This window comes from Hemicordylus capensis, chromosome 4 (assembly GCF_027244095.1).
Source record: "Hemicordylus capensis ecotype Gifberg chromosome 4, rHemCap1.1.pri, whole genome shotgun sequence".
NCBI classification, from domain to species: Eukaryota; Metazoa; Chordata; class Lepidosauria; order Squamata; family Cordylidae; genus Hemicordylus; species Hemicordylus capensis.
In genome coordinates, this window is record NC_069660.1 from 286,111,353 (window position 1) to 286,133,921 (window position 22,569).

Sequence of the window (22,569 nt, forward strand, 5' to 3'; positions counted from 1 at the left end):
ATCCAAAATAAGAATGGTTTCCATTCAAACGAACTTCCCTCCCCTACCAGTAGTTCCAACATCAATCCAAACAAAGGGACCAATGCTAGGATGTGCCATGGCTACACAGACTACACTGATGCCACAGGGCACAGCTACACAAACAATCCAAACAAGAGACATCAAAAGGACGAACAATAGGAATCCACCTGCAGAGGAAGGCATGAGAAGGAACATGGCCATATCTTCGGCAGATAGTGGGGCTTCGAGCCTCCAAACAGATGAGCGTCAGGACTCTTCAGATGAGGTGGAAAGTTATGCATCAGACTCCTCGGTAGAAGAGTCCGAGGGACATATCTCTGAACTTAGCCAGAATGTATCGACAGCTCCGTCTGTGTCACCAACATAGGAGATTAAATCCTATCACCAGCAGATAGCGGAGATAACTGAGGTACTTGGCTTGGACCTTAAACAAAAAACTATGGATCTGGATGTCAATTTCATGAAAAGGATGGCAGGACTACAGCCTGTATACTTACTGATGCTACCTGTCATTACCAAGGCTGCGAAGTCAGCTTGGGAAGTTGTCCAGATGTCCACACCAACATCGAAGCGACTGGAAACACTGTATAGGATACAGGAAGAGGACAATGAGTATTTTATTAAACATTCTGTACTAACTCACTGGTAATAGATTGTGCATCATCTTCCAGAGGAGGAAGGCACCACACAACTCCAGCAGATTAGGAGGGGCGAAAGCTAGATGTTCTTGGCAGGTGGATGTACTCAACAGCATGCCTTATTATTGAGACCACCAATAACATCGCTTGTTTATTGAAATAAACATACTCCTTGTGGGAAAGTTTGTTTGAAGAGTGCACTAATCTGACTCCAGATGAGTTTCAGAAAAGATTTGAAAGCACTTTTGTCAAAACAGCAGCAATGCACCAACAGTTAAGTAATGCAAAGCATCTAGCAGAGTTGGAATCCCGCACACTAACATCTGCAGTAATGCTGAGAAGGCACGCTTGGTTGTGTGCAACCACTCTGCAACAGGACATGCTGAATCGCATAGAGGTACTCCACTTTGATGGTGAGGGGTTGTTTTCTGATGAAACAGACACCACAATGGAACGATGGAACAAAATTGAAGAACACGGTGAAGTCATTCACAACCCAAAGATATACTAATGCAAGATATCAACCTTACCAAAGGAGGCAGAACACATATCTGCAAAATGAACGAAAGGACTATAGAAAGCCGGACCAAAGATACAACCGGAAACTGTATGCTGCTAGAAACAGAACTAACCAGTAGAACTGTAACAAGGCCGCACAGCAGGCCAAACAACACCTTTGATTGCTCTCAGAGCCCATGTGTACTTACAAAAATCAACAAGATGATGATACCTAACATCTGTGCAAGGAACATCACCTCGACACTTGCCAGGGTCAAGATCAAATTGGCAAGTTATGCTCCAGCATGGCACTGCATAACATCAGACCAGTGGGTCTTGCGGATAATCACAATGGCGTATTCAATAGAGTTCATGACTCTGCCAGAGTTTACAGGGATAAAATATACTCCTGAGACAACAATCTTGAAAGAAGAGGTAAAACAATTGTTGGAGAAACAGGCGATTGCACCAGTGCAATAGGCTCACAGTCAAGCAGGTTTTTACTCCCAGTAGTTCCAGATCCTGAAGCAGGATGGGGGCATATGCTCAATAATGGACTTACGCTGGTTGAACCTGTATGTTGAGGTACAGAAGCTTCACATGATAATGCTGCAAGCAATCCTTCCACTTCTGCACAAAAGAAGGTGGATTGCGACGCTGGATATGAAGGACACATACTTCCACATTGGCATACAGGAGAACCACAGGAAATACCTATGCTTCACGGTGGGCACAGAAATTTACCAGTACAATGTGCTATCCTTCGGCCTGGTGATGGTCCCAAGGGTGTTCATGATGTTTATGGCAGCAATCACAGCCTACCTTCGAATGCAGGGCCTCTCCATCTTTCTGTACCTGGACGACTGGCTCCTTACTGCAAGAACAAAGACACAGTTAATCTCCCAGGTGAAAGTGGTGGCATCACTGTTACACAACTTGGGGGTACAGATCAATCGGAAAAAGTCACATCTACAACCTGCCAAACTACTCCAGTACATTGGTGCGGTACTAGACATGGAAGAACATATTTACCAGAAGAGAGGTACGAACACATTAGAAAAATAGTGAAAACATTCCAAACAACACTACTACAGAAAGCAAGGGCGATCCAGGTACTTATGGGTCTGATGGCTTCATGCACATCTACAGTCCGATATGCGAAACAGAGACTGAGGAAACTGCAAATGTGGTGGTACTTGGAATTTCGTCCCAATGTCGATCCACACAGGAAGCTCCTGCTCATACCAAAAAATGTGTTAGCATCTTTACACTGGTGGACCAATAGCACAAATCTTCAGTTGGGGATACCATTCAAATCTCTAATTCCCACACTGACGGTAATGACAGATGTCTCCATGCTGGGCTGGGGGGCTCATCTGTCAGAGCTAAGGGTGCAGGGCCTTTGGTCTGCACGAGAAAGGCAATTGCATATAAACTTCCTGGAGCTACTGGCTGCCTTCAAGGCTCTAGTCTTTTCAAAACACCTTCAGGGACCATGCGATTCAGATACAAATGGACAATACCACTGCGATTGCATACATAAACAACCAAGGGAGCACCGTATCACAGCCACTTTGTCAGCTCAGTCTACAAATGTGGAACTGGTGCATCGCATGAAAGATTCATATGATTGCCACCAACATAAAGCGGGAGGACAACACATTAGCGGATGCATTGAGCAGGACTCATGTGCTCCAACACCATGAATGGGAGATGAATCCCTTACTCCTGGAAGAGCTGTTCGCATGTTGGGGGACACCATCAGTAGACCTATTTGCAACCGCCCAGAACAAGAAATGCGGACAGTACTGCTCCAGTATGGGACTAGGAATCCGCTCCAAGGGCGATGTGTTTCAGTTTCAATGGACTCAGAGTACATTTTATTTGTATCTGCTGTATCCCCTGCTGAACAGGGTGGTAGCCAAGGTGCTGCAAGACAAAACCAGAGGAATGTTAATAACCCCCGGTGGCCAAGACAGCCATGTTTCCCGCAGCTACTCAGACTGTCTGGCCAGAACCACAGGCAACTACTTCTTATAGGCGAAACATATACCAAATTTTATCCAGATAAGGTAGTGATGCGCCTGGATCCAGACTTCAGACCAAAGATCATCTTGGACTTTCATTTGAATGAAGATATAGTTCTGCCAACCTTTTTCAGGAACCCACCCTCGCCTTTGGAGCATGCAGTGCGTTCTCTGAATGTGTGAAGGGCGGTGCTGTTCTATCTACAAAGAACACAGAGGATTAGAAAAACAAAACAACTATTTGTCTGCATTGGGGGCCAATGAAAAGGCCAAACGCCATCACACCAACAAGTATCACATTGGCTAGTGGAGGTGATAATTATGGCATATGAACTGCAAAATGTGACCCCACCAAGATCGGTGAAGGCCCTCTCAACAAGGGCGTATGCAACATCAGCACCACATTTTTCTGGTGTGAGGTTCAAGGACATCTGCATGGCTGCTTCTTGGGCATCAGACCAAACATTTTTCAAGCATTATGCTTTGGACCTTCACTCTGCAGCGGCAGTTGAATTTGGAAGGGCAGTACTGAAAATGGTATTTCAATAGCTTGCGACTCCCACCACATTAAGGGAAGCTCATAATACACCCATTGTTTATGACTGTCATGGATCACTATCCAGATAAACAGGTTGCTTACCTGTAACAGATCTGGTAGTGATCTCATGATATTCATAAAACCTGCCCAACCATCCCCACTGCAGAGTGCAAGCAATACAATCTGCAGATTCAGAGATGCTTACACGGAAATAACATTAGTCGGCCAACAAGAAACTGAAAGAGGGATGCCTAACCGCCAATACAAGATACTGCGGGCCATGCATGGAAGGCAAATTTTACCCGAAGTTGGTCTGCGCAGCCGCAGAGCCCGTTGTTTATGAATGTCGTAAGATCACTACCAGATCATCTGTTACAGGTAAGTAACCTGTCTCTCCCCCCCACACCCCAATGAAGGAATCGGGAAATTTAGCTTACCGTAACAGAGACATAGTGGCCATATCACAAGAAACTCCTGCAAACAGCTAGAGGCTATCTATTTGGATCATGCTGGAGATAAGCAGCAACCAAGGATATTATTTAGTTGCCCTTGGAGGATGATGACAAAGGACTTGGATTCTTTTTCAAAAACGACATGTTCATTACAGAAAAATTAAAGCTCATTTAGTTTCTCTGGTTGCAATATCGCAGTTGATAGATATGATTAGGTTCAAGGCTTCAGAATGAAACATATGGCTTTATAAGTTTCTGTTGAAGTCTACGGCATAAGCGTCACTTAATTTCAGTGGCTCTCGATTTCACTCTTATCTCAGATGTTGATATCTACAAGGCAGTCTTATTGTTTTAATATATGATAAAACTTAAAAGAAGTGTATGTAAATTCTTCATTCTGTTTACCAACAGATGTAACTTCTGCTTCAGTTAAGGCTATAACTGGAAATTAATGCTGTGCTCTGGAATACCCAGCTGTAAAATATGTTTGAATGGTGCATGTCAGTGTCTTGACAGTAACCAGGAAAATCGCAACACCCTCCCTCCCATTATTGTCTTCCACAGAAAAATTGTTGCATACTTCCCTGTTTAGTGATTTACAGAAGATCTGTTATCCTTCATATTGTGTGTATGCAGAACAGCTTTTGCATACACACTCCTGTACAGAGAAAGTTCTACTACTACTTAGAGGGCTGCATTGTTGGCTGATCAGCCAACCCGGCCGCCGCTGCCGCTTTCCCTCTCCCCCCTGGCCGCCGCTGCCGCTTTCCCTCTCCCCCCCTGGCCACCGCGTTCTCTCCCCCTGGCCGCTGCCTGGCTGCTGCCGCCGCCACTGATTTCTCTCCCAACCCACCTGGCTGCCCGCCTGCCTGCCTTTTCACTGGCCTGTCCATTGGCCTTAGGTTTCCCACTGCCGTCACTTTCCTCTACTTCTTCATTCGCCTGTGAACTCTTGCGAGAGCTGTCACACATGGGATTAGCCACGGGTACGTCTTAGAGAATTATTTATATAGAAGATATTGAGCTAGATGGAGAAGTGGTTTGACTTGATGTAAGGCAGCTTCCTATGTACCTGTGGGATATAATTTTTAGATAAATGAAAATATAGGAGACCTGAGTTCAAATCCCCATTCAGCCATGATACTTGCTGGGTGACTCTGGGCCAGTCACTTCTCTCTCAGCCTAACCTGCTTCACAGGGTTGTTGTAAGAAGAAACCTAAGTATGTAGTACACCGCTCTGGGCTCCTTGGAGGAAGAGCAGGATATAAAATGTAAAAATAAAATAAAATAACCAGTTATAGATTTTTGTGATACCATTTATATTTTTGTATCTCTCTTTTGAGAATATTATCGAGGGAATCAAAATGAAAAGTTAATGCTGATGACTTAATGCAGTGTCTAGGCTTCCAAACCGGTGTACTCATATTGGCACATATTGGCTGATGAGGTTTCATCAGCTTCAGAGTGCTCATGGGCAATACTCCACCACCATGCCATTGCCAAAGGTACTTGGGCCCTGCTGAAAAAAGTTAGCAACCCTAGCTGATAACTAAGAAGATAAACAACTGAGTATCTGTCACTACAGTATTTGACTATTTTATTTGTACACCTAATTAGTGAAGTCTCCACAGAGTGAAATTTTGTAACTCCTCCTGATGCATTTAACTCTAAATCTTCTCTATCTTATTTATATTAATTTCATAAGGGCAAGTGTTTATATGCCAATATAGTCCATATTTTTTCTTTGCAAGTTCCAAGTTTGGTGCACAACTGGTAATAAAGGCTGGCTCTTTGTTTGAACTTAGCATTAAATTAAAGAAGAGAAGGATCATTACATTCATATACCACTAATCTAAGTACATTTACTGGAAAATAATTCCCATCAAAATCTATAAGATTTATTAATAACTAAACATGCTTAAGACATTTTGGAATGCATCTCAGGAAATTTGTGGGTATAATTATTTCTAGAAAAGAAAAGGAGTTTGTCTAACACCTGTCTCTAAAAATCTTCTGCAAATGTATGATGGGACCCAATACAAGTAGAACCAATGGGAATCTTTTTACTAACTTCTAGGAGAGCAGGATCAACTCTTCAGTTTTGGTATTTTAATTGAATTAGATACTATGGAACCATGACCTAGAATTCTTTTATGTTTTATTCTTTTGATGTGACATTCCCATGAAAATTTTGGAGGGCCCTTGAATTGCTCTCACTTACTGTGTGTGTGTGTGTGTGTGTATATATATATATATAGATATATAGTCCATGCTGATGTAAAACAAACTTGCAATACAACATTACAGAAAGTAGATGACATGCCTATAGAACCACCTGATGAAAAGACTCTGCGTTTTTTGTTTTTAAAAAAATCTAGCCTGTGATCTCAGAATGGAAAATAAAGTTGTTGTTTTTAAAAAAAATAGAAGCATGTACTACCCACCAACCCCCTTCAGTATACCATATAAAAAGAGGGAATACCACACATTACAGGCCAACATAACTCACTGGCTTCTCCACCCTTTCTGCTATTACTAGCTTTAGCTTAACCCATGTCAGGGTCCTGTTTAAACTGAGGATTTAGTTTCAGGTTTATTATAATTATGGTATCACATTATCTGTTTTTAGCTACAAGTGCTGCTTGTCCCAATGTGTATTCCTATTCAGTGTGCAGTGTTCAAGATTCATCTTTGTGCATTGCTTTAGTCTATATGTACTGTTTCGTCCATGCAGTTATTCATTTAACCCTGATTTGATCTTTGCCTGCTGAAACCAAAGTATTCTGCGCATTTTAATCTCCACTTGTTATATGATTGGTAATAAGATGGATTCTCAAGATTCTTTTTCTGTGTGTGTGCGTGCATATATCTGTGTGTCACTTTCTACTAAGTTCAGTTTGAATTGTGTTATGGGAGGACTGAATCCTGAATCTGAATCGCAGGCCAAAATGATTTCAGCAATGTTCTAAATTGACTGCTTAGACGCAAAAATGATTCATTCTTGCATAGCGTTTGTTATATAATCTGTTTTGTAATGGGCTATATCAACTTTACAAAAATAGATGCTGTAGAGTGCTACCAATGCTTGAATATTTTAGGACCTTGGCCTCAAATACTAAAAGGTGCTATTCCTTCATCCTATATGAAAAAATGATCTTTTTCAGTCTGTCTTTCAGGGTTGTAAAAATTCTGAAATTCGGGCTAAATTTTGCAGTCTTTGAGCAATTTCTGAGACTTCCTTCCCGAGTGGCACATTCAGCCTGGCAATACCCTGACTGATGTATTTAATGTATTTCGAAAACTGAACTTTCTTTGGGACACATGGATATCTGGCTCATTAATTCCAACCACTTCAGACACAATGTTCCTGGAAGAATAGCCAAGAAACTCCATGTTTTCTCCAGGGACCATGCTTCCAAAACATTTAGGTATAATAGTTGCAGAAGGAGCCTTTGTATTAATCCTCTTTGGCAGTATTACTCCATCACCCGCCTTCATGCTCTTAGACTTTTCTTGCCTCCTTTGTCTCCCTCTTACCCCCACAAATCTGGTAGGGTTGTTTCTTTTATCTTCTCTGTTGAAGTTGGTCTGTAGACTATGATTCCTTCCCCCATTGTAACAACCAATTGCCATATCCAACCCATAGTTTTTGGATGAACTTTGTTCCCTTGTTTTAGTTGTGCTTTCTCCTCAATTTAGAGATTTTACAATATGTATACAGCTGTATGACCTGAAGATTAATTTCCTATCATAGCAAACCTGTTATTTCTCAAAATAACCTTTATTTTTTAATATTAATATTTTGGAATGCAATTCCTCCAATGGCTTTATAAATAAATAAATGTATGCCCTTTTGGCCATATCTCGGCTTATTAATTCGTGCTAAAGATACTGGCTGACATTGTGACTAACAAAGTGAGGACTCAGACTTCTCCCACTACCTCAACGCCAGGTGCGGCTTGTGAACTCTCCTCCGGGGGGCAGTGGGCGGCTTCTTTAAAGTAAACAGAACCGGTGCTCCGTGCCACCCAGCAGCCCCTGTGGCGGGGAATCGCCTCCGCCACTCACCTGGCTCCCGCAGAGGTGAGCCCCCGCCAGCGGCCAGGTGAGTGGCGGAGGCGATTCCCTGCCACGGGGGGTGCTGGGTGGATGGAGCACCGGCTCCATTTACCTTAAAGAAGCCGCCCGCTGCCGCCCCCGGAGGAGAATTCATGAGCCACACCTGCTCAGCGCATGTGGGCGGGGGGAGTGATTTTTGTGGATCTCTCCTGCTTCTGGGAACATATTTCCCAGTGACCCTTGGGCACATATTTTCAGAAGGTATAGATCACTTTCATGACAGGAATGATCAGCAAAAATTACTCCTCCTCCCCTGCGTGTACCAAGGTAGTGACGAAGTCTCTGGCTGCATCAAGAGCACCCTCCCACTGCATCCTTGCTTAGTCAGGATGTCAGCCACATACTTAGTAAACTCCATGTTAGTTTATAAAAGGGATGAATTATCAGTACTTCCTAAGTCAAGCACATACAACTGCAGTTTCTCTCATACTGCAAACTCACTGTATCAATTGTACAAGGTCAGACAAGTATTTGTCTTGTGCCTTCTCTAGCTGGTATTCTTGCCAGTATTCTCTTCACAGGAAACAATTATTTAAATAATTGTTTACAGTTACTCTTAACAGAAAATTAATTTATTATTCCCAATATGAAGCTCTGGATAAATATTTCTAGTTGTACACATTTCTAAAACATTGATTACAGCACAGAATGGAATACAAGCTAATATGAATCTTGTAAAACTGTTCTAAGCCACCTAATGGCGCAATGGGGAAATAACTTGATTAGCAAGGCCGATGCTGCCGGTTCGAATCTCTGCTGGTATGTTTCCCAGACTATGGGAAACACCTAGATCAGGCAGCAATGATAAAGGGAGATGCTGAAAGGCATCATCTCATGCTGTGCAGGAGATGGCAATGGTAAACCCCTCCTGTATTCTACCAAAGACAACCAAAGGGCTCTGTGGACACCAGGAGATGACATCGACTCGAAGGCACACTTTACCTTTAAAACAGTTCTAGAAAATCTGGAATACAGTAGAACCTTGTTACTCGTGGGGTTCTGTTCCTCGTCTACTATGGAACTGCAAATAATAAGGCATTATTTTTATGCAGAGAAGGGGGTTAGGTTCCAGGCTGGAGGGAAAATGGCAAAAAACGGCAAAAAATAACCCTTACTTTAGCGTGCTCTGCCGCATCACCATATGCCCAGAAATGCCCTCCACAAACCATGAAAAATTGTGGGGGAAAGTCCATTTTTAAAAATAAATGATCCACAAAATGACTCCCCCTGGGCTCCTGCAGACAAAATGGCAGGCGGAAGTGACCTCCGAAGTCACTTCTGGCCCTCTAGGAACTGCTGCTATATGAGTTTTAATCCTTTCGTATCCATAGATACTGGAAACAGGTGTACACCCTGGGGAGATGTGGAAATGCGAATAGCGGTTCCGCGAATAACGAGGTCCTATTGTACATATATTAGGTCCTTTTCTGGCTGGTCATTTTTTCCTTTAGTATTTTCTGATGATGACTCCTATTGTAAGGACCCTACAGTGTCATGTTATTTGGTATTTGTCAGCTGAATGGGCACCAGAGTCTTTACTAGTTGAGCTTCCACTATTCTTACAAACACTCTCCTGACATAGAAACAGTGAACTTGCAGGTGGCACCAAAAAAACCTCTGGTATATCTTTGTTTTCTGATGCTTTTCATTTTTATAAGCCTCTGGCATCTAGTATATCAGGCCTGCTCAATTTAGGCCCCCCAACTGTTTTTGGACTGCAATTCCGTAATCCCCAGCCACAGTGGCCAATAGCCAGGGATTATGGGAGTTGTAGGCCAACATCTGCAGGAGAGCTGAAATTAAGCAGCCCTGTAATATATTGAAGGCTACTCTGCATCTTGCTAGGAGCTTTAATATTATCTGTGATAGAACCTACACCCACAAAGATCCCATAACTCACTTGATGATGGAGTCTAATCTGTGATTTGAGAATCACTCTTCTAATATTCATCCTTTCTGCATTCAAATTTAGTATCTGTTCAGCCTTATAAGTACCTAAATTTGAAGCAATTTAGTTATAACGTATGGAAACTTTCAAGGATTCCTTTTGTTTCAGTTTTTGCTTTCTTGATTATTTCCCACTCTTGTTAGAAATAGTGTGATTGTTCAAAATGACTGTCCAAATAACCTACTGTCCAGATGCTGTATTTTGTAATCTTGATTTCATGATCAAGAGATTCAATAGAGAGGAAGAGGACTGAAAACATAGATATTGAAACCTAAGCTGTAAGGAATTAGGGAGAGAAACAGTTGACTGTGTCAAAGGAGAGGAGAGCTGGTCTTGTGGTAGCAAGCATGACTTGTCCCATTAGCTAAGCAGGGTCCACCCTGCTTGCATTTGAATGGGAGACCACATGTGAGCACTGTAAGATATTCCCCTCAGGAGATGGAGCTGCTCTGGGAAGAGCAGAAGGTTTCAAATTTCCTCCCTGGCTTCTCCAAGATAGGGCTGAGGGAGATTCTTGCCTGCAACCTTGGCGAAGCTGCTGCCAGTCTGTATAGGCAATATTGAGCTAGGTAGACCAATGGTCTGACTCGGTATATGACAGCTTCCTATGTTCCTATGAAGGAGAGTGGGCAAGGAGAATGAGGACAGTGAAGTGACATTTAGCTGTTACATTGAAGAGATAGTTGATAATTATATTTAGTGGGTGTTTCAGCAGAATGCAGAGAATTCAAGAGAGCAATTGGAGGAAAGTAAGTTGAGGCAATAGGACCCAACAGCATGGTCTGGAATCTTGGAGGCGAAGAGTGGAAGATGGACAGTAGTTCAGGGGCAGGATAGATCAAGGGAGGGGTTGTTTTTTGTTTTTTAAAGAAATGGTTGTACAATAGGGATACGGTGTGGAAGGAAGTGGAGAAGAGTGACAGATTGTTCCATCATATGAGAAAACCCGGAGTCGATATGGCATGTGCAGGGGTTAGACCAGGGATGCACAAAGGCTCAAATGCCTCGGTGGGCCGGAACCAACCATGACTTGGCTTGCAGTGGGCCAAGATGAATTTCCATTAAATTTATTATTTACATTAAAGTTAATTATTAAAAATATTAATGAAAGTAAGGGTTCAGAAGGTTGGAATCAAGGGGAAGGAGGGATGGTGTCAGTAGATTCTGGCCAGGGGGCAGGGGACGTCTTGTCTCAAGTGGCCAACTGCATTGAGCCACTGCTGCTCGTCAGCAGGACAGACCAGGAGCTCTTCATGGCTCCTGCTGTTAATGCAGGATATTCCTACTTGTGGGCCAGCAAAAAAGTCCCCGTGGCCTGAATCTGGCCCTTGTCCTTATGTTGTGTAGGCCTGGGTTAGACAAAGGCAACAGCATGGACAGATAGTATCTTCACAAATGATGGTGTGTAAGGGATTCAACTAAGAGGAAAATTAGGATGAAGAGAGGCAGGGTAGTCTTTCATGATTGATTGATTAAGTCGTGTCAACTTGGTGGTGTCACTTAGCAACCACATAGATACATTCTCTCCAGGATGATCTGTCTTCAGCTTGGCCATTTAGGTCTCTCAGTGATGCATTCACTGCTGTTGTAATCGAGTCTATCCACCGTGCTGCTGGTCGTCCTGTTCTTCTTTCCTTCAACTTTACCTAGCATTATGGACCTCTCAGGGGAGTTGGGTCTTCGCATAATGTGGCTGAAGTATGATACTTTGAGCCTGCCTCGAGTGAAAATTCTGGATTGATTTGTTCTATAATCCATTGGTTTGTTTTCCTGGCTGTCCATGGTATCCTCTAAAGTCTTCTCCAGCACAAAAGTTCAAAAGCGTCAATACTTTTCCTATCTTGTTCCTTCCAAGTCCAGCTTTCACATCCATAGAGTGTCTTGGGAAAAACCATTGTCCAAACTATTCTAATCTTTGTAGGTATAGACACGTCACGGTATCTAAATATCCTTTCCAAGGCCTTCATTGCAACCTTACCCAGTGCTAGTCTGTGGCGTATTTCTTGACTGTTGGATCCTTTACTGTTGATGGTTGATCCTAAAAGGCAGAAGCTATCCACCACCACTTCATTGTCTTCATTATCAATTCTGAGGCTGGTTGCTGTACCCATTGTCATTAGTTTAGTCTTCTTTACATTTAGTCCCATTTTTTTCACTGTGCTCCTTGATTTTCATTACTAGAGCTTACAGATCATCTGCATTCTCAGCTGTCAGAGTGGTGTCATCAGCGTAGTGCAGGTTATTGATGTTTCTTCCTCCCACTTTAAAACCATGCTCATTTTCCAATCCAGCTTCTCTCAGTATATGTTCAGCATATGTTGGATAAAACTCAAAAATTGTTTTGTCTGAGGATATAAACACTGTAGAGTCACTCTCTTGCATTTGTAAGGCATGTTGTCAGCCTCATTCCTTTTAGGGCATTCCTTTTATTACATTGACACTAATTTAAAAATTGACATTTAAAATGTGTTACATAAATTTATACTCAAGAATATAAAAGCCCATTTCCAATGTCATGGATGTTGTGATCACCTTGAGAGAATGCCATGCATCCATAGGACTTGAAATCAGACTGTACTCATGTGGAGGTACTATTCTGTGGGTTTGAAGATGTCATCATCTTTAAAATGGACCTGCAGCATAGATTTTAAAAAATGTTTTCAGTATTTGTGTTAAAATGTACAGCTTTTAAAATTGTTGTTCTTATTATCTAGGAGCTGTGCTTTTGGCCAGTGTGCAGGGGTTAACCATCAACATTGATCCAGTCTTGTATACCTGGCTTATGTACCAGCCTCAGAAACGAAGCAGTAGACCTATGCAACAGGTAGGATGTGTTGAGAAGCCTTCTCACTGTGTGCTTGTATCTTTAAAAACAAAAACATTTAAGAGTGTTGATAATTTTTTTAAGTAAACTAAGACTTATCTCTGAACTGTTGTGCCATACATAAAAGGATAAATGTTATCGTGTGCGTAGCTATGCAAATGAAACATTTGCAAAAAAAACCAATTGCTCTCTTGTATCCCAACAGTACATATGCAACCCTGAATCTTCAAGTTGACTTTGCTATAGCTTATTCATTATGTTTCTTAAGTGTGTGTGTATTGGTGTTGATTAGGGCTTCTTAGGTAAAAACCTGAAGCCAGTATTTATCTTAGAGGACTAGGGCATTAATGTTTTCCTTTTAATTCCTGTTTATCAGTAGTTGGGACTTCCTGTTTTTCATAGCGAAAGGAGTATTATAATAATCGAGCATCAAAACAAAATCACGAATTATTGTGTATGTTAGCAGTTCTTATATATAGTTCAGGCAGCAAATAACTATTTCCATACCATTTCTTATAGCTGGGGATAAGGGTACTGCTTGGTTATACTCCCAGGTCTGGACCCCTGCAACCAATACGGAAACTGAAGAATGTACCATACTTGTGATTTCTCCTACTTCTTGTCAGGCTAGTGGTGGGAACCCAAAGCAATTTGGAGTGTCCCATAGTGGTTTCAGTTAATTATTGCTGGAGCAGGAGTGGTTGGTCCTTGAAAGAAGACATAATACTTCCTTGTTTATCCATCAAATCCAGCTTTTTCTTCTGTTTCTGCCTCTTGGACTGGAGATTGTATTTATTTCTTAATTAGATTTCTATGCCACCTTTCATTAAAACAATCTCAAGGCGGTTTATAAAACATTTAAAGCAATATAAAACAGTTACACAATAAAAACATTAAATTGGAATATAAAAATACAAATCTAATTAAAAGTTTTAAAAACATACACAATGAGAACATAAAATACAGAACAGCAGCAACAAAAACATCCCTCATATAAAACGCCAAGATTTCACTTGCTTTCTAAAAACTATGACCGAAATGGAGGAGTGGATGCCTACCAGGAGAGCATTCCAAAGTCTGAAAGACACTCAGAGTTTGGGTCACTTATTATGAAACAGGTAGAAGGAGAATTTACAAATAAACTTGGGTTTTCAGGTCCCTTAGATTGATATTTTCTTAGATTGATATTTTCCTTAGATGAGTCGGAAATGTATTTCTGAATTTTCAGGTTTTGTGAATAGTTATCATACTTAGTCATTTGTATGGGTGTTACTTTTCTTATATATGAAAAAACTTCTCATAACGACTTATGAAAGAAAGGTTTGATATAGTGTCTGCATCTTTAATGATTCCCATATAGACTTGTCTGTTTTCTTAGATCCATCTGCTCCCCCCTGCCCCGCCCTCCCCGGCCAAAGAGAACTTAGATCTACCATCAGGGAAGGGGTTTGGAGCCTGGACCTAATGGTCTTTTGCCCCCTGCCCCCCAGCAAGATAAGCATCATCCACCTATGCACACACACCGTAAAAATACACACAGTATTTTTAACACATGGGCTCTGGAGGGCCCAAACAGCAACTGAACTTACAAGAATGTAAAACAAGAATATTTATGCAGGTATGTAATAGCAGAAACATTTCAACACGTAACTTAACATATTTCCGTCATACATATGTCTTCCTACACTCTGTCTCTAAAGGATCTAGTTTTTAAGCAAGACGTTTGCAAGAATGCAAGGATATAAAATAATTATGCATATATGCATTAGCAGCCAGTATTCTGAACATAATTGCCATAAACATAATTATGTTCAGGAAGGATAGGAAAATAAGAGAAGAAGAAAAAAGAAGGTGCCTTGCAAAAAACAGATGAGATTATTTTTTTCTTTCCCATTCTGTAGTTGATGACTGAGACATTTTTTCACATCTATTTCTATGATTCTGCTCCTTATTAAATCACCATATTTTCAATTGCCTTAAAACCTAGTTGCTACTGCACATTTTTTCCTACTACTGCACAAGAATTTGTCCAGATGTGTAAAATTATTTTGTTTACTCACCAGCCATTTCACAGGTTTCTGTTTTTGATGGGGAAGGGGTTTGAAAAGAAGCTGGGACTGAGTACCACTCATTCCGCCCCTCCACAAAAACAACCAGAAAATAGGCAATATCTCTCTTGGGATCTGGGGAACCACATAAAGTGCTTCAATAAAGACCTTCTGTGGCTGGGATCCAAACAGTCCCATTAGTGAGCAGAAAGTACATGGATTTTGTTGGGGTTTTATTTTGCCCATTTCCCCATAGCTGCTCCCTTATACCACAAATGGATAAACCGCACTCAGACAGTTTACCTGCTCTCTCTGGAGTCTGGGATTGATTTTCTCTTTCGCTGGTGGTCTGGGTGTGTGTGTAGACATGGACGGCACACTCTGTCTGATTCGCTGCAGGTGTGCCTGCCCAGCCACCGGCTCTGCTGCCTCTGGCCAGGTCGCTGCTGTTGCTAGAAAAGCTTCTCTGTCAGGCTCCCAGAAGCCTCCCTGCTTATGTTTAAGTCTCCAGGCTTGGAGATCTTTCTCTCTATATGCTCAGGACCCTCATAGCAATTGTGAGCACTCTGTTTGTACACATGGGGACAGGTCACTTAGTGGCAATGGGCTAGTTGCCCCTAGATTTGGCTACAACAGAGCAAATTGGAATGAGGAGCAGATGCACGCCTTCCCTATGTGGTAACCCCCTAAGTAGATCCCAGAAATAACTCAAAGCAAGTTAACTCTGTCAAAGCCATCCTGTACTCAGGGTGAACCGTCCTGGCTTTTCTCCTGCTTACACAAAAAGATAGCAGTAAGCCAATGTGCTAATTAGCTCAACAGGAAGAAATAGATAAGTATGCATAGATTTTTCCCCTCACAAAGGAGGTTGTGCAAGCTATACGAACCGAAGAGATTCACTCCTCAAAAGTACTGATTAGATTACTGGACTTTTCCATTTATGCAGATCCCCCTTCTCATGTCTATACATTCTGTTTTCATGACAAAGCCTTGGCATTCCTCAGCAATTCCCACACTGTACACTCAGGAAGAAAGATCAGTAACAATGGGATCCTTACTGGTTCTTCCCCAACAACAGCGGTCAGTTGGAATTCACCCCCAGGACATGCTTTTGAATATAAGAATCCCCAATTACATGATCTAGTGTGTTCCCTCGTATGCTCTACTTGGGACTCCATTGGGTGCTCTTTGCGATCTTTGTGCTCCCTTGTGCCTTTCACTTGGGACTCCATTGCCTACTTCATCAGCCTTTTGGGCAAGTCACTGTTCACAGGCCATGCCAGGCTGAGATTTTGTGCCATTTTCCAGATCAGCTGTCTTGCTTAGCCTGATCTGCCCAGTCTTCCTCGCTGGGTCCAAGGAGAAAGTCCCCTCCTAGAATCATTGCTATCGACTAACATCTCCCACCTTCTTCCACCCACTTTGGCCAGACCTGAGGAGTGAAGTCCATTGGTGGTCCCCAGAGTTCCCTGTCCAGACTAGATGATATAAGCCTTTGCCCCTCCTTGGGCCCCAAATCTCTCTCTCTTCTCCTTTCTTAGATCTAACCTCCTCCTTCTCTAAGACGCCTCTTTCTCTTGCCCGCCTGGGAAATTAAACAATTAGGACTATAAGTTAAAACGCCTCATTGCAGTTAAATATATTTTTGATACTAATATTGCCTTAACAACATATGTTTCCCTTTTATGTACCCCTCTCCTCAAATAAGTTATTTTAATTTTGAAATTTAAATGTTGACTCAGACCAGTCATTTCTTGAGTCCAAACGACTGCAGAAATTAAAACTGACATGGAGCTTCCCCCCTTAAGAGCTAATTCCCCCACAAAGCCTGAACATTGGGGTGCTCACCAATCACCCCAGGACAGTTCTATTAACACTACAGGCATGGCTGCTGGCACTATTGCTTCTGGCTGGCTGGCTGGCTGCAGGCATGCCTGCCCGGCCGCCAGCACTGTTGCCTCTCCTTCAAAGCTGGTGCTGTTTGGCCTGGGCTGGGAGCTCTGGAGGCTGGAGCCTCCAAGCATCAAGAGGCTGCCTGCCTCTCAGACGCTTGCCTGCTCTTGGCTCCAAGCCTAACGGTAGCTCCTGAGTCCTACTGCCTTGTTGCATCGTTGCTCACTCTCCTTCCTCAAGTTGTGCAGTTTGCACGGGCCTCAGGTGGATTCCTGATACAGGTGCTGGTATGACCGAGCAGAAGCGTTTGTTGGCTCAGCAGCCTTCTTGTTCAGCCCGGCCCCACTGCATCTGGAGCAGATCAGGCGGGCTGCTTGGTGCTCACAGAGCTGCATGACTGCCCTCATACAGTTGTGCAACTTGTGTTCAGCTGCCTGGCGCTGGCCAATGATGGCACGAGCCAGTGGCAGATCACCACCACCCAGGACATTGCAAACATAATTTGGGGATCCCAAGGCCTGCGGGTGGGGGTCCAGACTTCTGCCCCAGAGTCTGGGAGGAATGGTGCCTCTATCCTTGGGGTGGAGGAGTAGACTCTCCCTAGCTGGAGGTCTTTAAGCTGAGACTAGACAACCATCTGTTGAGTATTCTCCAGCTCTTAATTTTGTGTTTTGAGCAGGCACTTGGATTAGATGGGCTTTAATAGATGGATTCTGCTGGATGTTGTCATTCACGTATATTGGGAAAAATCAAATATCTGGTATCTATTCTAGTAACTAGAGTTCTAGTATCTGATTTACATGTCTTCCTGAAGAATATGTTTGGACGGCAACATCTGATGGAGTTTTCTATGTATGCATGCTTTTGTTGTTGTAATTCCAAAAAGCAGCCTCATGCAGATACTGTAAATATTATGTGGATGAAAACCGATGCTCGTTCAAGTGTCTTAGATAATCTTTGGAGGCTCTTCTGCAAATGGTCTCACCTGTGAGGATTGGTCTCACCTGGCCTCAAATAGTCTCACCTGTGAGGTCTTACCTGCGAGGAAAACATAGGAAGCTACCTTGTATTGAGTAGGGATGTGCAGAACATTTTGAGCTCAAAATATTCCAACTTGAAATGGGTTGTTGTGAGTGTTTGGAGCTCGAAACAGAATGCTCTTCAAATGAAGGGCCTGTTTTGAGCTTGGAATGGAATGACCCATTCTGAGTTGGAATGTTTTGAGTATTCTGGCCCTTGAGCGTAGCGCCATAGTGGGCTGTGAGGGGCGGTGGAAGGTACCTTTTAACAATCATTACGTGGTTACTGCTCAGCCCCTGCAATCAGCAATGCCCTGCCAGGCATCTCGCGCCAAGACTGCCCCACCTATGGTGCTTTTCTGGCTACTGCATACATTATTTATGTTATTTAACACATTTGTATACCGCCCAAAACCCAAGTCTCTGGGCGGTTTACAACAGAACAATAAAAACAACAGATAAAAAGATTAAAACATGTAGCAGCCATTTGTGCACAAAGGCCGGAAGAGCGCCGTAGGCAGGGCAGTTTTGATGTAAGATGCCAGGCAGGGTGCTGCTGCTTCCGGAGGCTGAGCGCCAGCCAGGTAGTAATTGTTAAAGGTGTCTCCTGCTGCTTCTCGCCATCCACCCTGGTACTGCCCTTAAGGGCCAAAACACTTGAAACATTCCGACTCAGAATGGAGTCATTCCATCCAAACAACCAACTTGACCAGTGGTTTTGAAGGAACGTTCTGAGGATTTGCGTTCCGTTCTGAGCTTAGAACAGAATGCAAGTCCTGTTGGGTGCTCATCCCTAATACTGAGTCAGACCATTGGTCTATCTAGCTCAGTATTATATACATCAGTGTTTCTCAAACTTTTTGGAGTCAAGGACCGCTAAATTCTTCGTGCAGAGTTTCAAGGACCGCTACATTCTTAATGCGCAGTTTCCTGGACCAGCAGTTAGTAAAGGGGTTTCAAGTCTATCTATCTATCTATCTATCTATCTATCTATCTATCTATCAGACTTCTATACTGCCCAAAACTTGCATCTCTGGGCAGTTTAGAATGAAAATAATATAAGCATTGAAATAATTAAATTTGGAATCTTTTGCAAACATGGAATATTAGGGGTTCTTAACCTTGGGTCCCTCAGTTAAACTCCCATAACCCCCAACAACAATGGCATTTGGCCATTATGGCTGGGGATTATGGGAGTAGAAGTCCACCAACGTCTGGGTACCCAAGGTTGAGAACCCCTGAATTTAAAAGCCTGGGTGAACAAATTTGTCTCCAGTATGTCTGGAGTGGAGGTGCTTGTGATTACTCAATGGAGAGGGGATGTTGGGCCATTAGAAAAATTCAAAAGCTACATGGGGCCAATGAAAACAACATACAAGCAAGCCCCACTGATGCAAGAGGGAAACAGCGTTCCCTCTCAAGGCGCCTCAACCACAACAGGCAGCTGGGTTTCAATCAACCAACCTTTGGCTGCAAACAATGAGCATGCAAGAACCAGTAGCCCTTGAAGTGGCGCCCACTGCCATACTTTTTCCTCCATGCCCCCGCACCGCATACAGTTTGAAGCTGTAAAGATAGGGAATAAGATAGCTGTAGGAAGATCTCAGCAGCACGTGGAGGCAAGGCACAAGAAGGGTCCCATGCCTCTGTGATACTCTTCCTCTTCCATGCCATGTGCAAAATTGAGGAAGTGAGTGCCTTGATTTCAGTTGGGGGGGGTTGACTCCCAGTCAGGGACCGGCACTCAACCCTTCGGGGACCGGCAGCGGTCCAGGGACCGGTGGTTGAGAAACACTGATATACATAGACTAGCAGTGGCTTCTCCAAGGTTTCAGGCAGGAATCTCAGCCCTATCTTGGAGATGCTAGGGAGGGAACTTGGAACCTTCTGCATTCAAGCATGCAGGTGCTTCATATCTTTCAGTACTCACACATGTAGTCTTCCATTCAAATGCAAACCAGAGTGGACCCTGTTTGGCAAAGAGGACAATTCATACTTTCTACCACAAGACCAGCCAGGTGAGTGGCTACTGGAAAATGGGTCTATTCTGTGGTTCCATCCTTATTATGCTAGTTTCTCTGAAGGCAGATCTGCTTTTCACTTTACTGTTACCTCTCATGCAGCAAGCAGAGCTTGTCCTTTTCACTTGAGATTTTTTTGGTGGATAGTTTGATTTGATTTGTTTGGTATTTATTGTTGCCAAAACACACACATGTACACACACCCCACCACCACCACTTTGGAATTTAGTCTCCATCTTGGTCCAAGCAAAACTACCGCATGAACTACCAAAGCTTGTGGTTTTAGAGTCTTTCCTCAATTTCAGACAAGTGAACCAATCAGACAGGGGTATTGTGCTCTGAGCCTAGGAAAAGTGGGAGAATGTGTCCTATGCTCTTGCATTTTTGATGAAGCTAAGTTGCCAGACATGCAAGTAAAGGTCCTGGAACAATGGAAAGATTCAATTGGGCCAAACAACTACAACTAACTAATAGAGCAACTCCTAGCCACTGATTGAATTGGCATATTTAAGTCATCTTACCTTTGTGTTCCTGCTGGATAACACTGACTCACCCACACAGCTCCCTTGACTTTCAAAGTAAACTATTAGCATACCTACTTCTACTATTCTAAACCCTGAAGAATCTACGCTAAGGAGAGACTGTGACGAATAGCTCTCATTCATTTTATTTTGATCCAAAAACCTTTCAGTTGATCCAAGCACCCAGAAACCAGTGTTGATTCAAGACATAGAATTGCTGGTGGTCACTCTGCCTAGTACTGTCTTGGAACCTCCCAACTGATCACCTGCTTTGCATTCTCCCCTACTTCTTGGATTTGGCTTATGGCACACACTGTGCCAAAGCCATATTGGAACCCAGTGCCAGCCCAGAGGAAGGTGCTTAGGAAAATAATAATAATAAACATCATCATCATCATCATCATCATCATCATCATCATCAGATGAAACCGTGGACCACCTAATCAACTGTTGTAAAAAGATCGCACAGTCTGACTACAAACAAAGGCATGACAAAGTAGCAGGGATGATACACTGGAACATCTGCAAAAAATACAAGCTACCTGTAGCCAAACATTGGTGGGACCATAACATTGAAAAAGTTGAAGAAAATGAAGATGTAAAAATATTATGGGACTTCCGACTACAAACAGACAAACATCTGCCACACAATACACCAGATATAACTGTAGTCGAGAAGAAAGAAAAACAAGTCAAAATAATCGACATAGCAATACCAGGGGATAGCAGAATAGAAGAAAAAGAAATAGAAAAAATCCCCAAATACAAAGATCTACAAATTGAAATGGAAAGGCTGTGGCAGAAAAAGACCAAAATAATCCCAGTGGTAATTGGCGCCCTGGGTGCAGTTCCAAAAGACCTTGAAGAGCACCTCAACACCATAGGGGCCACAGAAACCACCATCAGCCAATTACAAAGAGCAGCTTTACTGGGAACAGCCTATATTCTGCGATGATATCTATAACAACAGTAACAACATTGACAATAGAATTCTGGCATCCCAGGTCCTTGGGAAGGACTCGATGTCTGGATAAAACAAACCAGTCAATAACACCTGTCTGACTGTGTAAAACAAACAAACAAACAAACAAACAAACAAACAAACAAATAAATAAAAATAATAATAATAAAAACACATACTGCTTTTCAACAAAAGCAAAAATAAAATAAACTCACAAGGTGGTTTGCATAGCAAAAGGAATAAGAAAATTGTTCTCTGTCCCAAAGTGAGACTAGCAGTCCAAGAAGAAATACAAGGGAAACACCAGCCGCAGTCACTAGTAGAGCAGCTGCTTTTCTCCTGCTATATAAGAGAGCAGCCATTTAAAAAGGTGTATCTTTGCCTAGTTAGCAGGGGTTCTAAATAAGAATGTTTAATGTAAAATTTGTAGCTTTGTCCTTTCAAAATACAGCATAGCATATTAAATTTGGGCATTTCCCCCTGACATGAAAATGCAGGCCAAAATGTGGTGGCTGTTATACATTTGAGTAAGGATCTTTGTAGTTCCTGTTGCAACTATGTGGTTAGTGCTTCAGGGGCAAAAGAGGATATTTTCCCATATCCGCATTTGGCTTCTGCATGAATCTGAATTTTTTTAAAAAAATTTGAATAGTGAACAATGTAGATATTCAGATTTTAAAAAATGAAATCCGTGACAAATGCCTGCATAAATCTGCATAATGCATTCTGACTTTCTTCACTGGTCACCAGTAAAAATGTGGTATTTATTTATTTCCGTTTTAAAAGCAGCTTTGACTCCATTTTTTGTATTATGGAAAATCCAGTCTGCAGTCTCCCAAGTATGTTGTCCACTGATTACTGCCCAATGTATAATAGAATACACTTGGAGACAGAGCTCAGCCTTAGTTGACACAGCTGTTTCTGACACTAAAACGTCTGCCATCTGTTCACTTTTTAAACAATGTGATTCTGAAGGAAGCATTCCCCTCTCCTTCAAATGGGTGGCTTGGATGGTTTTAAAAGGGGCTTATATAAATTCA

The 22,569-nt window shown here is 42.5% G+C and overlaps 1 protein-coding gene across 13 annotated transcripts in view; it reads left to right on the forward strand.

Moving 5' to 3' along the window:
• The window catches only part of VPS13B (vacuolar protein sorting 13 homolog B), a 714,157-nt gene that overhangs the window by 260,815 nt on the left and 430,773 nt on the right, over positions 1 to 22,569 (forward strand). For all 13 annotated transcript variants that reach the window (XR_008306070.1, XM_053245163.1, XM_053245162.1 and 10 more), the window contains one exon: positions 12,957 to 13,066. Coding sequence is in view for 12 of the 13 variants with exons in the window: in XM_053245163.1 (XP_053101138.1) it covers positions 12,957 to 13,066 (110 nt within the window). In the remaining variant the exon portion in view is untranslated. The remainder of the gene's footprint in view (positions 1 to 12,956; positions 13,067 to 22,569) is intronic.